This window comes from Rhinatrema bivittatum, chromosome 1 (assembly GCF_901001135.1).
Source record: "Rhinatrema bivittatum chromosome 1, aRhiBiv1.1, whole genome shotgun sequence".
Taxonomy (NCBI): domain Eukaryota; kingdom Metazoa; phylum Chordata; class Amphibia; order Gymnophiona; family Rhinatrematidae; genus Rhinatrema; species Rhinatrema bivittatum.
This window is the reverse complement of record NC_042615.1, coordinates 127,836,280-127,852,126: the sequence shown is the minus strand read 5'-3', so window position 1 is coordinate 127,852,126 and position 15,847 is coordinate 127,836,280. Positions and strand designations below refer to the sequence as shown.

General features: G+C 39.2%; 1 protein-coding gene across 8 annotated transcripts in view; it reads right to left on the bottom strand.

Moving 5' to 3' along the window:
- Window positions 1-910: 910 nt before the first annotated feature.
- CNOT7 (CCR4-NOT transcription complex subunit 7) overlaps window positions 911-15,847 on the bottom strand; it is a 218,359-nt gene continuing 203,422 nt past the window's right edge. For 4 of the 8 annotated variants that reach the window (XM_029587137.1, XM_029587129.1, XM_029587138.1 and 1 more), the window contains 3 exons: window positions 11,348-11,492; window positions 6,842-6,952; window positions 911-2,528 (listed from right to left, as the gene is read on the bottom strand). In XM_029587137.1, coding sequence (XP_029442997.1) covers window positions 2,400-2,528; window positions 6,842-6,952; window positions 11,348-11,492 — 385 coding nt within the window. In that variant the 3' untranslated portion in view covers window positions 911-2,399. Of the gene's footprint in view, window positions 2,529-5,978; window positions 6,028-6,307; window positions 6,953-11,347; window positions 11,493-15,847 lie in introns of those variants that run through there. The other 4 variants (XM_029587134.1, XR_003854335.1, XR_003854333.1 and 1 more) reach the window with 4 other exon arrangements.

Genomic DNA, 15,847 nt, shown 5'->3' with positions numbered 1-15,847 from the left:
AGCTAACTAGAAAGACTTAGACTAGCACAGCAGTGGCAGTGCAGAAAGCTCCATGCATGCTCAGACAGGCCTTCTCAGTTTTTCTGATATCATAGAGCTTTTCCATCCTGGCACTGTAGAATGACATTACCCACTTGTGTGACTGCTTGTTTCCTTCTGTCTACAAAGAACATCGGTATCAGGTATGCAACTTTGCTTTAAAGCCCACATTCCAGGATGCTAAGAAGTCAAAGACCTAAAAGATGTCAAATTACTGAAAAAGGACTGTTTGAATTAACCTGAAAAGCATCAGCTATTATGTTTTGTCATTTTGTACTTGTTCAGTGATAGCCAAAATGAAAAAAGCCATGAATCAAGAAAGTTCAAATACAAATGGCCAATGTATAAAGATTAGATTGGAAACACGTTATCACCTATACAAGAACAATCAGCATGAATAAAAGAAAGCACACTGCTCTTCACTACAGATAGGGTTTTGTTGCCTAACTACATCCTATAGTTTACCATCATTATACTATTCTTGTCCTCTTGCAGTTCCAAACATATAGATGTGGTCTCCTCATGTTCCTATCAAAAATGCCTGAAATATATGGCTGAGGAAGTAGATCAAGGTTAGGGTGAGATACTTCTTCTGGGCAAGCAGCAATTACTAACTACAGAACACAAAAGCAGGAAAGGATTCAAAACTGGGAACAGCTGTTGCATGCACACAAGCAACTAAGGAATTATAGCAGCAGCAGTAGTCATGCAACAGTAGCTCAGCTAGTGCCTGTCAGTCTACCCCATAAAGAAATGGGCAGTAGGGACTCCAGAAGAGAAGATAAGCATCTGAAATACTGCACTTGCTAAAATGGGAAAACACATTGTGCAAACATTTCACTAAACAAAAACACTCAGGATACAGGTAAGAAAACTTTTTTCAAGCCTTTTATTTACAAAAGCTTTAAAAACAAATATCCTCCTCTGGTTTTTTTTTTTTCAAATAATTGCTCTCTTCTTTTAAAAAAAGGACCACAGTTACAAATGCTGTGACTCAGTGAAACAAAAAAAGAATGTTACAGTACAAGGCAAACAGATTAATTTGGTAAACAGGTGAAGATTTTCTAATAGACTGATTCCAGTAGCAATGATAAAACCCACCTGCTACAAGTATTCCATCATTTTAGGGGAGTAATAGCTATTCATTATCAAAATGTCTTTCTGCACAACACACAGGGCTAGGAAAGTACTTTATGTCCTTTTAGACAATATATAAAATATGTAGCAAAGATAGCCCTCCCCTCCCAAAAATTGCATTACACTCCCCAGGTTACTTTTCTGGTTACAAATCATACTTTCTTGTTTTACAGCAAATTAACTGTACCATTTGCCTTTGTAGCAACTACAAAAGCAGAGCTGAGTATCCACATTCTAATTTAATTCATAATAAAGATTGCCTCTCACTAATTACTACCTTTGGGTTGTCGTCATACCTAAATTTACTTGCACAATTACCAAATTAAGCACACAATAAATATGAGTTTATAAAATAAACATTTTGGGGTAAACATTACTGGAATAAAAGTTAAGAACAGGATCGTGGAAAGACAACAGGTCTAGAACCTTCTGTGGTTCTAACGGTACCAGACTTTCCGGTAGAAGGCAAGAATACAAAAAGAAGTCACACAGGCTCATCCTGTCATGTGTAAAGCTGCTTCGCAAATGTGCTCACAGGGTGAAGTGTGTTTTGGCATACCAAGCAGAAGAGGATGGATGCGCAGGAAGGATTTGGGAGATTAGCCAAAAGCGAAGTAAAACCACTTGCAAAAGATCTTCAGTATTTTCGTTCTTTGCTTGAACAATTATTTCTGCAGAGAATGTGTTATAATCCAAGGGTCCAAAAAAAATACAATGAATACTGTGTGGTGCTGCTAAAGATGGCAGATTTGTCTCAAGCTAAGAGCAGGAAAACAAAACTTTCAGATAAAACAGAGGACTGCAGGTACTCTCTAAAGTGCAAAACTGATGGTCCACAATCTTGAATAGCTAAAACTCCTGCAAGAGGTAAACCTGAAAGGGGGAAGGTTGTTGGTAGCATTTAGTTCTGGAGAGGAAAACAACTAAAATCAAGTAGGGTACGTTTCAGTGAATATTTACTGTGACCGGGCTCTCTCTTTGCCACATCGCTCTGATACAAGCCGGTTTACAGAAGGCCAACTTTAACCCAGAAACCGCTTTACCTGATGACTGGATCTGGGAAATGAATCCTCGTGTTATGAGAAAGGCAGAAAAAATATATGTACAGAGAAAGGAAAAATCCTTATTGTCCATGTGATTCAACTGGAGATTAAAAAAAAAAAAAAAAAAAATGTATGCAGAAGCTTGTGTAGCTGAACAAGAAAATCATTTCCCCCTTCCTGTCATGACTGTTTGTTAGCTTCCTCTTCATACGCATTTCCTGTGCCATTCTGTACATAAGATGAACCAGACCCAAGGCCATACAAATGACCGCAATATTTGGCATCATCGATGTGATCTTCAAAAAACATCTGTTAAAAACAACAACAATAATAATAATTGTTTGGCTTTATACATCACTCTCATCCACACAGACTCCCAATGTGCATTACAAATTAGTATTTCAGAAACATGGACTCAACCTCTGTGGTGGAAAATTTGACTATAACTTTAGATTCCAAAGGGCCAAGGGAAGAAAGGATAACAAATGAGTAAGTACCCAGAGGGACTTTTTCAAGGTCACAGAGAGAATGGTGGGAGAACAGGATCATTTGTCTCAGGATGTCTCTTAACATCAAGAAGTCTGTCTTTATACATTAGGCCACACCTCCTCTCTACTTTAATGAGGAATGAACAAAAAAACATTGGACTTCATCAGCAAATGTCTAATGTTCTACCAAGCAGTTTAAGTAATGTAAATACAAATAGCAAAGAAAGCCAATTTCTGCATCTAGAAGCAGATAATAATGCAAAAATATCTCTCCAAATAAAAAGCAGACCATCACAGATAAGTGGTGGGTAAAAATTGTCAGATGAACTTCAGTGCACGTTTTCTTTACTCATGTGCTAAAAAATGAACTTACTCTCAATGTAACAGGCTAATGCTAAGCTAAAAAAGCACAGTAACATAAAAATATATGCTGTGTGAACAAAACGAGTTAGGACAAAAAATATATTTTCTGCACAAAAATCCCAAATACATGATCCACTAACACTTAGGATCATGAGCAGAGCTATTTCTTGTACACTATGCAGGCAAATTAACAGAGCAATACACATTTTTGGTATATCTTGCATTCTTAACTTCTATAAACTGTTTTATGTCATGTCCCTTTTCTCATTTTGATTTTATTTTTTGTATCCTTCTCCCATCCCATCTCTGTTCAAGGGACACTGTAAATTATCGGTGTATACTATTGTAGCTCTCACAGAATCACATTCAACACCGTCATATAATCAAAATGACAGTCTACTGATTTTTATCCATACATTCCCACTAAATACGTGTTCAGGTTTTCTTCCATGGTTCAGAGTGGTATGTATAGATCTATATATCTCTATATATTCAGTGTTGTCTCTTGGAATGTGCCTGCACCTGGTCTGTAAATTAAGAATGTGCACAGCAAAATGCAATGCCATCTAAGATTGTAGGATAACAAAATTTGTGATACCCATGAGCGTGCATGAGATGTATATATATAAAGAACAATTTCAAAAGGGAAAGATGTGGCCAGCAAAACTCAGTGAATTCTTTGCAGACATGACCAGAGTGGTGGATCAGGGTGATGGAAGACGTAGGTGCAGTAGATGTGGTGGTCTATCTGAATTTAGTAAGTCCTTAGAAACTATTCCACATAGAAGACTGGTGAGCTAGCCAATCTGGGAGTCAGAAAACCAATTATGAACTGGGTAAAAAGTTGGTTGAGCAACATGGGGATCCACTTTAAGGAAAAGAAAGCCACCAGTGGGTTGCCACAGAAATCTGGCCCAGTCCCCTTCATAAGTCTTCATAATGTTTTCGTAAGTGACACTGTGGAAGGCCTGTTTGCAGGTATGAGAATGTTACAAAAAAAATTGGAAGAATAGTAAAAGGTTTGGTGACTGCACTTTAATCCAAAAAAGAACTGTGAAATTTTTTGTGCAGAAATTCGAGGGTCAAATACAAGTTTTTGGCGGTGTTGGGGGGGGAGGATGAAATTAGCAATCAAACAGGACACAGACCTAGAGGTCATCATGTCTGATAAACTCAAGATAGTTCATCAGTGGTACAATGCAGTTGGAAAAAATAAATCAGTGCATGAAGAGAGATATCACTAGTAGGAAGAGGGATTATTACCTCCATTCAAGTCTCTGGTGAGACACCATCTTGAGTACTGTTTCGAATTCTGGAAACCACATCTACAAAAGGTCATTAACAAGGTGGAAGCAATTCAAAGGACAACCACCAAAATGGTGCATGGCTTACACTACAAGCCAGACACAGAAAGGCATAAGAGCTAAAAGATGTACTCTCTAGAAGAAAGGAGGAAAAGGAGAGGTGATATAAACGTTCAAAAATCTAGTCGTCTTCAATAACGTATCATAAAGAAGCATTTGCCATAGAATGAGAAGCTCATGGTCAGATCTAAAGGAATGAGAAAAAACATGTTGGTTTTTTTTTTTTTAAATGAAAGAATGGTGGACACCTGGAACAGATTTCCAGCAGAAGAAATAGTAGTCAAAACAGTGGCAGACACAAAGTGATCTTAATGACAGGGCAAAGGAGGGAGATCACAAACTGCATAGAATTAATAGACAGGTACAGAGGGGCAGGAACAAATGAATAGACTGGGTGGACCAACATCATCTTTGTTTATATACAGAAGCTAAAATATATCATCTACATTTAAACAGAGAATACATGAATATTCGTGGTGTATTATGGGATGCTGCAATGAAAGAAGTATGGTCTGGTTTGTTACAGGACAGGAAATCACACATCATCGCTGACTGGTGGCTTTAGTCTACCACACTAGAATTCCTATATTACAAACTAGAAAATTAACTACAGTATTATGTACTCTTTGCTTTGGAAGCTGTCATACAATACAGAAGCCAGATGAAACAGAGGCGGCTGCTATCCTGTCACTGAAGTGCTACAACTGTAAAGTGTACTGAGATCCCATTTGTGAAAAAGCCATACAAATTATTCCTGCAATACTACTCCCCCCCCCCCCCCCCAGCAGATAAGGGGCATTTATATATAATTCCACCAATTCCCTTCCAGTTACACACAGGTGAAGAGTTCTTGGCACATTTAGAAGATTTACTTGCCGGCAGTAATTGATTCTGATGACTTTTATGTATATTTCAGAATAAAATTCCTAGCAGCAACATTTCTGAATGATGCCATCTGGTGGGTGTGTCAGCGAACTGAAATAGTCAGAACAGACCTTCAGTGGCTTACAGCTCATCTTCCAAAGATAGTGTAATGTTTTGTAAGGCACTCACTGTCTCATGAGGAACACTTCCATCTTATTCCCCCAATAACCTTATTTTACAGCCAGAAAGTTCATGGTCTTCTGCTCATTATAGAACTGCACTATGTGGTGCATAGAAGGCACTGCTGCTTTAGACTTTGCAAGCCCATATTTAAAGTAGAAGTATGATGCAGCTGTTGGAAAGAAATATTTACATTTTTTTTTCTAAAGTCCTGTAAAGAATAAAAAGACAATTGGTAGAAAGTCATAAGATGTACCATGTTGGGTCAGGCAAATGGTCTATCGAGCTCAGCATCCGGTCTACCACAGTGGCCAGCCCTAATGGAGACATCTATTCCCTGTTGCTCACTCCCTAAAGAGTGTGAGTGAGAGAGTGAGTGAGTGAGTGAGTGTGTGTGTGTAATTTCCATCTTTACCTAGTTAATAATTGTTAATGGACTTATCCAAACCTTTTTTAAACCCAACTATGTAAATATTTTACATAAATAAATAAATACTAGCCTTGACTATATCCTCCAACAACAGATTCCACAGATGAATTGTGCATTGACTGAAAAAAAAAAGTGTGTGAATTTATTTTAAACTTGCTCCCAGTTAGTCCTAGCAAATAACTGTTCCCTATTATCTTGTTCCAAGCTACTTATGGATTTCATAAATTCTATCAGATCTCAATTCAGTCATCTCTTCTTCAAACTGCAGAGCCCTACCACTTTGATTGTTTAGAAAAGTAGTATATCAAAATAAATTCAAACCTTCAAATCTTTTTTTTTTTTTTTTTTTAATATAGTTGCGTTCCATCCCTTTATTGTTTCTGCTCCCATTCTTTGTACCTTTTTTTGGGATGGGGCAACAAGAAAAACTGCATACAGTACTCAAGCTGTGGTCACATCATGGATCCATCCAGAGGCAATGCAACCGTCTCAGTTTTGTTTTTCCTCGCCTTGACTCTCCTGGTCTCAGGTGAAAGTGTGCTACATGTGCAGAGGGGGAGCAGTCCAGAGCAGAGAAAACAGCAAGAGTACAAGCAGTTTGCAGTGAACAATCTTTAACAATATTCTTTCAAAGATCATTTAGTGCTAGGCATGGAAGTGGGGAAAAGACATTTTAAAAAAAAGTTGTCCAGGTTGAATTACTGCTTTAATATAATTCTAAAATACAAAACATATCCCCAAAAGAAGTCCAGCATAAAAGGAAAAGCAATACAATGGCTAGCACAATTTCAACGTGGCCATCAATATCACTGTCACTGTGGTTATTTTACATTGTGCTGAAGGTAGCTATGTATTTCTGATCTCCAGCACTGCCTGATCTCCCAGCGTTATGAACCATCAAGGAAGCACAAGCGAAAAGCAATCAACCCATACTTCTCTCATTTTGAAAAAGGCCATTCCTGTCAGTAAGGAATCCGATCCTGCCTGATGCTGGGGTCCTATCCGTTCTAGCTCCAATTGATCAGCCACTTCTTGTAGTCCCCCCTAAAAAGCAAAGTCATAAATGGAGTGTCTCAATAGCTGCCACACAAAGATGAAGGCATGCATACGACAGAAAAAGGGGCTCAGCTCAGGGGGGAGATGCTACGGCAAGGCATCCAGAACTCTGCAGCAGTTCCGACCCTGGCATCACAAGCCCGCATACCGCTATCTGACCAGTGAAAAATGACTGTGCATGCAAGGGTAACAACATTTCATGTTATTCATCAGACATGGGGACTGCCAGCTGCTATTCTGAGAACAGCATTTATATAGTGGGTTAAGCAACCTTCCCGCTCTGCTCCCAAAACAACGGTAACATTTAAAATAGATGAAATATTATCTTTAAATAGTCAAGTAGCAGAAATGGCATGATTTTCAAAATCCAATTACTAAAGAGAACATTTCCTAATAACAGTTAAGTTACCAGTTATTAGATCTTTCAGAAAAAGACAAAAATATTTCACCTCATTAGGATGATTATGAATGCTCTGCCTGCCCAGTTTTAATGTCTGCAAATGCTGACCGTATTTTCTGCCTTGTTGAGGCAATTTTCATAAGTATGCATTTTAAAGTAAAAGTCCTTGGATACTTTGACTTACGGACATTGCACTCTTTTCAAAAGGGAAAGGTTGCGTGGACTTTGAGAATTGCTTAGGAAAAAGCACCCACAGAGATTTGCCTCTGCATTATGAAGGATACTTTTCCTCTATAAACAAGATGCATGGTTTAGAAATTAGAAAACTACATGCAATGTTGCCTCTCTTGACCTAACCTCTCCCCCAAAACATCTCTGCAAAAACATGGGTAGAAGTCTGCGTGCAGGAGAATCCCACCAGGATTCCTACTCAGATATATAGGGTGGCCAATTTTCAAAAATCCCTTTTACCCATGGTCATCACCACTAACATGGGTAAATGGCTTTTCCCGTACTCGTCGTACTTTTACTATGAATGTAAATGCAGCATTTCATTTATAATGAAAGCTTTACAAAAGAGTATGTGCTAGTGAGCTGATTCTGTAAACAGAAAGGTAATTCTACAGGAATTTCAGCATCTACAAAGCTGCAGAAATTTAGTGTCCTTCAACACACAGCTTACAGAAATATTTTATATTTTATTTATGCTGATGACATTCAATTTTATATTCCCAGTGATATTAATGGTTCTGTCAACTCCTCATTTCTTGAGTATAATTAGAGATTGGTCCATTAATTTGGCTAAGACCAAAATCCTAGCACTGGAAAAAAGGAGAGAAGCTCACAAATTTACAAATTAGTTAATTTACCAATCCAAACAGAAGCAAAGAACTTGGGTGTGTTGTTAGATTCTGGCCTTACCCTTTGTTCCCATATCAGACAGGTAGCCAAGACTGCATTTTTTAAATTAAAGTTAGTGAAGCCATTTAAATTTCTTTTACCTGACCAATTGTTTTGAACAGTAGTCCAGGCTCTAGTGATAGGACCATTAGACTACTGTAATAGTCTTTGAGGTGGGGCCTGATAGATAAATCGCTTCAACCTGCTGCACTAGAATTATTAGCGGCAGTGTGTACTGTGATCACATAATCCCAGTTTTAGGGAAATTGCATTGGCTCCCGATAAGGAGTCATTCGCATTTCAAATTACTTGTCATAATTCACAAATTGTTATACTCAGTGAGATGCAATACATTAAAGAATAGATGTAAGCAGTATGAGTGTGAACAAACTTTACGATCTGAGGGAGCCGGTCAATTGGCGGTTCCCTCAAATTCGGGGTAAAATCTGATTATATAGGGAAACGGGCAGTAACTTATGCAACTCCTGTATTATGTAATTCACTTCCTGATGCATTATGGCTAGAAAAAGATTTGATAAAATTTAGGAAGGGGTTGAAAACATTCTTTTTTTGAAAGGCGTATGCGTATTTTCTATTTAATTAATTGATTGACCTTAATGTGTTTTATTATATGTTATGTAAATTGTACAATTATTGTTAAAGTGTTCTCTGCGCTGAACTGTATTTTACGAGGTAGTGGGCTACAAGATTTTTTTTTAAGTAAATTAAATAAAAATATGTATTTTGAACATCAGCAGGTGGCAGCACAGTGAGCCTTGGCTAATGCCGCTTTCAGAAACAAGTCTCACCATTATGGGAGCAGAGGAAAGGAGGATAAAAGGGAACCTAGCACCTCCCCGCTGAGGGGTCCGTGTCCATTTATCTAGGTTCCCAGATTGCCAGGCCTGCTTAATGAAAGCTCACAACTGGGAAAGAATCATGGAGGCTGGGTTAAACAAGAAAGGCACCACGGAGACAGACACAAACAGAGACAGACAGACACACACACACACACACATCCCATCCAACTCTACCAAACAGAGGAAAGGAAAGCAAGAAACGCGGCCTATATCTAAATCTCAGCCAGCCGGACAATGACATCTGAGGAAGGAAAGAACTTGTGTGGTCTTGAAAGTTCACGTACAACATCTTTGCATTAGTCCAATAAAATGTATCATACCCTACAAAGAATGTGCATATTTTTAACTGTTTTTTTTTTAACTCCCAATGTAGTAAACTAATGAAATGCAAATGTATCAGAGTTCAAAAAAGCATGTTGAGAGTAAAATATGCATTGGGAACAGGTCCAATGTATATTTTAACTCAGGAAAGGGGGGGGGGCATCCCTGATGACCACAAGTGACAGCAGCCGCTGCCACTTACCAGATACTTATTTATCCAGTTATCTGGCACAGGTGACTGCTGCTTAGTTGGATAAGTATCTATCCGGTTAAATAGCGGTAAACTGCCCAAGATAGCTAGATAAGTCAGTACTTATCCAGGCAAGTGGCAGCAGAGCTGCGTCATCTCCCTGGATAAGTTGGTACTTATCTGTGGACATTTAAAAACTTTTAAAAAACATTTTTTCCCTTTTTTTCAGGGGTTTTAAGTGCCAGCGCAATAGCACTGAAAATTTAACTCCAGTTCTGACCTGGAATTACATTTCCCGAGCTATAAGAGGTGCACTGGCCAGATGTAATCTCTCTGCATCGGGGAATACTGCTTAATGCCGTCATTTGTATTGGATTTCCAGGCGAGGGTGCTAAGCAGTACTCCTGTTTTCTACACGCAAAACTCCTTACTGTATATAATTTAAAAAATGGAAAAGTTTAATATACCAGTGCAACTCTATTTATAACAAATATAACATACACATATAAAAAAAAGGGGGAAATTGTTCCGATCATGCTCCAGTAATCATTGTTAGTTGAGTATCCTCTTGTGTGGCTGGGCAGATTGATGCTTAGATCCCACTCTACTCAGGGATCCTTCCGCTGTGGAGACAATTCATTGAGAATTGCAGGATTTTTTTTCACCTTAATGAAATCCCAGGAACGGCAAAGCATATCATTTGGTACAACGTGAAGGTCGTTCTCAAAGGTAAATACATCACTCTTTGGTATTCATGCAAGCTTTTAGGCCATAAATTTAAAAAAAAAAAAAGAAGAGTATTCTAAGGAGAGCATTAAAAGAGTTAGAATTACAAAATAAGAAGGGGGCATCCATGGTGGTTGGGAACAGGTTAATCCATGTTCAAGAGCAGTTAAAGCAGCATTTAGGCAGATATGTAGTTTACAGTTTGATAAGAACAAAGCAAAAAGATATTATGCTATGGATAATAAAAGCAGATAAGTTGTTAGCTTACAGGTTAAAAAAGGTAGAAAATGATAGGTTAGTGAAATTTTTAAGAACCGAATCTTCAGGGTTGATCTCATTCAGTCAGGCAATTTGTAAAACATTTGCTGATTTTTATAACTCATCATATACCTCTACGGTGGATTTTACACATTGAGAGTTTGAGGAAATCTTAAAGGGGTATCTACAGGGCTCTAAGTGAGGGGGAAAAGGCACAATTTCCAGTGATGAAGTAGTGTGCGCAATTAAAAACCTGAGCTCAGGTAGTCCTGATGAGGATGGTTTCAACATGTCCTTTTCAAATTCTTTGCACCCACACTGGCTCCCAAGTTAGCGAATAATTTCAATGATGTGTTATTAAGAGCATCTATGCTGTGTTCTTTAAGCAATGCAACTATTGTAGCTCTACCTAATGAGGGGAAGATCCAATGGCTTCGCATTCCTATAGACCGATTCTGTTACTCAACATTGATATAAAGATTTTGGCCAAGGTTTTAGCAAACAAGCTTAAAAACATTCTGCCCCAATTAATACACCCTGATCAGACAGGTTTTATAAATGGAAGGCAAGGGGTAAACAACGTGAGAACTATAAATCTTATTTATCATGTTAAGAATGAGCCTTTACATACAGTTCTAGTATCCCTTGATACATAACTCTGCTTTGCTTTTGTCTTTGTTTAGCAGAGTCCTAGAAGTAAATTCAGTTTGATATATCATGTCTTCTACCTTGAGGTTTTTGCAGCTCTTCATGAGATACTTCACATCATAAATTATAGGGAAAAATAGTCGTAGAATTTCAAAGAAGTCCACTTCTTCCTCAGGCAAGTTAGAGTTTGTTAAGATTTTGATTAGGTAGCCAAAGTCATAACCACTACAAAACAGAAGGGAAATAAAAACATAGAAATAAACATTAGTCATCCCAAGAAATGCTAAAGAATTTCAGACAGAAGAAAACCAGTGATGACGGAAATCAGTTGAACTTTAAATGTACGCCGATTTTTGATTAAAAATACACAAACTCACTGTCATGTATAAGGGCCCCACTAGCAGCTAGTTAATACAAAGAATGAATATAGTCAAGAGCTGGTACTGCTGACTGAATACAGGACTAAATGTTCATCCATCCATTCCCAAGGAATAGTGACAGCCTCACCTCTCTCAGGCATCACAATATATGGAATTCCAACGATATACGCATTTGCCCTCTTCTATATTTTCTTTTAAATAACTTTTAATGAACAGAAGATGATGCAGCTATTCATTAGTCATGAAACACAAAAAATAGTTTGTTCAACAAATATTTAGTACAGTAAATACAGTATACAAACATCCTTAACAATTCATCTCTCTGCACCATACATTTTCTTACTTATACCCACATTCAAACTGCATTTGTAGACCCCCTTTGCCTAGAATATATATATATTATCCCTATATTTATTTATTTATTTATTAACTTTTATTTACCGACATTCGTGAAACACATCATGCCGGTTTACAAAAAAACTCAAAGGAGGAAAGTTACAATATAACAATAAAACAGTAAAAATGATAAATAGATAAAACAATAGAACAATAGAGAAATAGTACAGGGGAGGGGAGTGGGAAGGGAGGAAAACGGAAGAGTGGGAGGGGGGGGGCTAAGGGGAAGGGCAAAGGTTGGACTGATAGGAGTGAGAGAACATGAATAGATGCAACTATATACAGTTGATGATAGGTACAGTCACTATCAAATTGTAGAGCTAAGGAGGTATTGGGGGACATTTACTTAAAAGTATTCACTTAAATATGAATACTTTTAAATATGAATACTTTTAAATATGAATACTTTTAAGTACCCCCATTCCTATATATAGGAATGGGGGTACTGCATGAGAAGTTACAAATAGAAACATAGAAATGATGGCAGAAAAAGACCAAACGGTCCATCCAGTCGGCCCAGCAAGCTTATGGTTGTATCTGAAACAAATACCAATATGAATTATCTTTGGGTGCGTTACCTGAGAGGAATGAAGACAATGTCCCTATCACCCGATACCATACCGATATTGATCTTTGTGGACCCTTACTTATTTTAGTACTTGTAAAAACCATTCACAATACCCGTAAGAAGAGAGCAACCTCGTTTACTTAGAAACAAGAAGTAATTCTGGCAGAACATAGCGAGACAGCAATATGCATCACTGAAACTGTCTCGGGGCAGGAAAAGGAAGTGAGGACAACACCCAAAAATCTTTGTTAACTGGCAACTTAGCTTCAGGTAAGCTCCAGGAGACAGGGACAGCCATCCATAGTGACTGTCACATCTCTCCCCCACCCCCCACCCAAAAGAGCAGACCCTCACCCCTCTGAAGGTGAGGGCCTGCTCACCTTCAGAGGGGTGAGCAGGTATTAGACAGACATAGTATTTCTGCCTAATACCTTCACAAAATTGACTAAAGAAATACAGCAATATTGCAATCAATCATAATAAATAAGTCGAGTGTCCATTTTATATTTGCTACCACTCCCCAGGAGGATACTGACCATGGGATCTCAAAGTGTTCCTCTAAGGTATCGTATGTGAGTTTCTGCACTGGCTTAATGACCCATTTTCCTATAGGGTCATGCCTTCCCACATTATTCGCACTTTGTGGATTATTGTCAACTCTATCACTTGGGTTAGGGAATCTCAAGGCAACATGGGGCATCTCATTGGGTTTATCATGTTTCTATGTGCCTTCCCCTTGTACCTTTCTCCATTAAGGGACTGAGAATCATTATAATTGAAGGTACCTCCAACTCTTCTGAGGAGGATTCCCCTGATCTATCGATTGGTTGGGAAGCTATTAGTGAGGACGGTTCTTGAATTGGTGCAAAGAGAAATTTAGCTGGGACTTTGGTGGGCCTAGGGAAGGTTGCAACAGACAGCTCTGCTGCTGGTGCTTTGATAAATAACCTCACAATTCAATGGGGTCAGAAGTCTCTCTCCCTGAACATGCAACAGAATAGTTCATTTCGGACTGCGAGCCCTCACTGTCTGAGGGCTCGGATTGCTAGCTGGGGGCCATTCTGGTATTGATAGATGGATTACCTCTCTAGCTCCTCAGTCAGTGGGGTCTCTGTGATTGACAGGTCCAGAAGAAGGAACAGATACAGTGGAGAGCAACTGTACCAACTGCCTATGGGAAGCAGATGGCTTCAGTGTAGAGTTCTTTGGGACCTTGTCCATTCTCAGGCTGCATGCGGTATATGGGAAGTAATGATAGCTAGAAGAAATATCATATGGTTCTTTGTACCACCGATTTGCCAGTTTATACTTCGCCGGGATACCCAAGGTTCGGTTTCCATCATTCAGCTCCTGACTTTTGACTCTAGCATATCGGACTTTGTTACTGGCATTTTGGCTTACTGCAGCCTCAGCAGCTGTCTGGCAGCCAAGTTCAATTGCTCTTTTTGATGCTCGATGTACTTCAGCTCTTTTTTTTTTTTTTTTTTAAGTTGCCATCAGGAGTTACCCCAAAGCACACATTCACTGGCAATCTGGCCTCCCTACCAAATATGAGGTAGCAGGGTGAGTATCTAGTATCTTGGTGCAATTATGTGTGTGAACGAACCTGCTTACATGCCAACGCCATTGCAATTTATGCCTGGGACACAACGTACCAAGGATGTTTAACAGGGTTTGACTGAAACACATTGAGGGTGATATGGAGTAATGTCTGACTTCTCAATTCCAAAGACCTGAACCATTTCTCGAAGTCTCACCCTTGATCTAAATGGATATAGTTGGAGAAACAATAATGAACAAAATCCTTCTCCCACAGTACCTTGGCCACAGTAATGGCTTGCTGATCTTTAGTGGGAAATGCCTGAGCATTTCTAGTGACTTCTAGTATGTTGTCAATATTGTGATGTCATTTTCTAAGCTCTGGAAGGCAATACAGACCAAGTTGAGCAGACCCTTGCTGGTGATGGTAATCATTGGAACTGCTCTAGCAGGCAGAGTCTTATATAATATATTTTCTGCAGGTCTTTCACATAGGCCTCCACATCAGTCAACAGCTGAGGCCAATAAAAGCAGGCTTACACCAGTTCAGTAGTCCGCTCTATCCCCAGGTGCCCAGTGTCATCATGCAGGCTCCTCAGTACACACCTCCGGAACATTTGGGGCAATACTGTTTCTTTTTATTGGAGTCTTAAGAACATGCTTCCGGACATCTTCAGTGTCATCCGGGGCTAACTGTCATGACTATTCATGGAAGGGACATGGGTCATGCAGGGGTATAGGAAAAACTGGGAGCCCCTGAAGTTAAACAGCAATGAGTCGATCATTGTGGTGGAGTCCTTCTGCGTGGAATCTCCTACTGCTACAGCTTTCACAGTGTAGGTTTGGGCTATTTCAATGCCCTTGTCCAGGATGATCTTTTTGGATTCATTTCACACCCAGACCTGCAACTGGTTACAATTCAAAGCTTGGGTGGACGTAACCTAGTCCTGGGGAAATTCTGCACTACTGCGGAACGCAGAATTTGCGCAGAATTGCCAAATTCTGCGCAGAAAATAGCAGAGGAGACCTTGGCATGCCGCAAACGGAGCGTGTGAAGATGAAGGCCCACATGTGCTACGGGACGCACTCAGCTCACGGCGAAGATGCCGTTTGCGTCAAAAAAGGAAGGCCCCTGTGTGCCGTGAACGGAGTGTGCTCCGCTCGTGGTGAAGATGGAAGGCCCTTGTGTGCCGCGAACGGAGAAGGATAACCAATGGGACACTGTGATACCAGGGTATAAATTATATTGACATGACAAGGCAGATCAAATTGTTGGAAGGGTGACACTGTATGCATAGAGTTAAGCATGATAAAAATTCTGCAGTAAAAATGTGTGACAGGTAAGAGTATGGCAGTGGGTGAATACTACCATCCACCTGGCCAACGCAAAGAAACAGACTGTGAAATGCTAGCTGAAATTGGAAAGGTAAATAAAATTGGCAAGACAATAAATTATAGGAGATTTCAATAACTGCAGTACTAATTTTGATAATGTCTTATTGGGACATGCTAGAGAGGTTAAGTTTTTAGTTGCCACAAATGTCTGCTTCATGAAGCAGCTGATCCTACAATCAATGAGATGGGAAACTACTTTAGATTTAGTCCTCAGTGGAATGCAGGACATGGTATAAAGGGTTACTATGATGGAGCAACTTAGCAATAGTGATCAAATGCAATCAAATTAACAATCAATCATC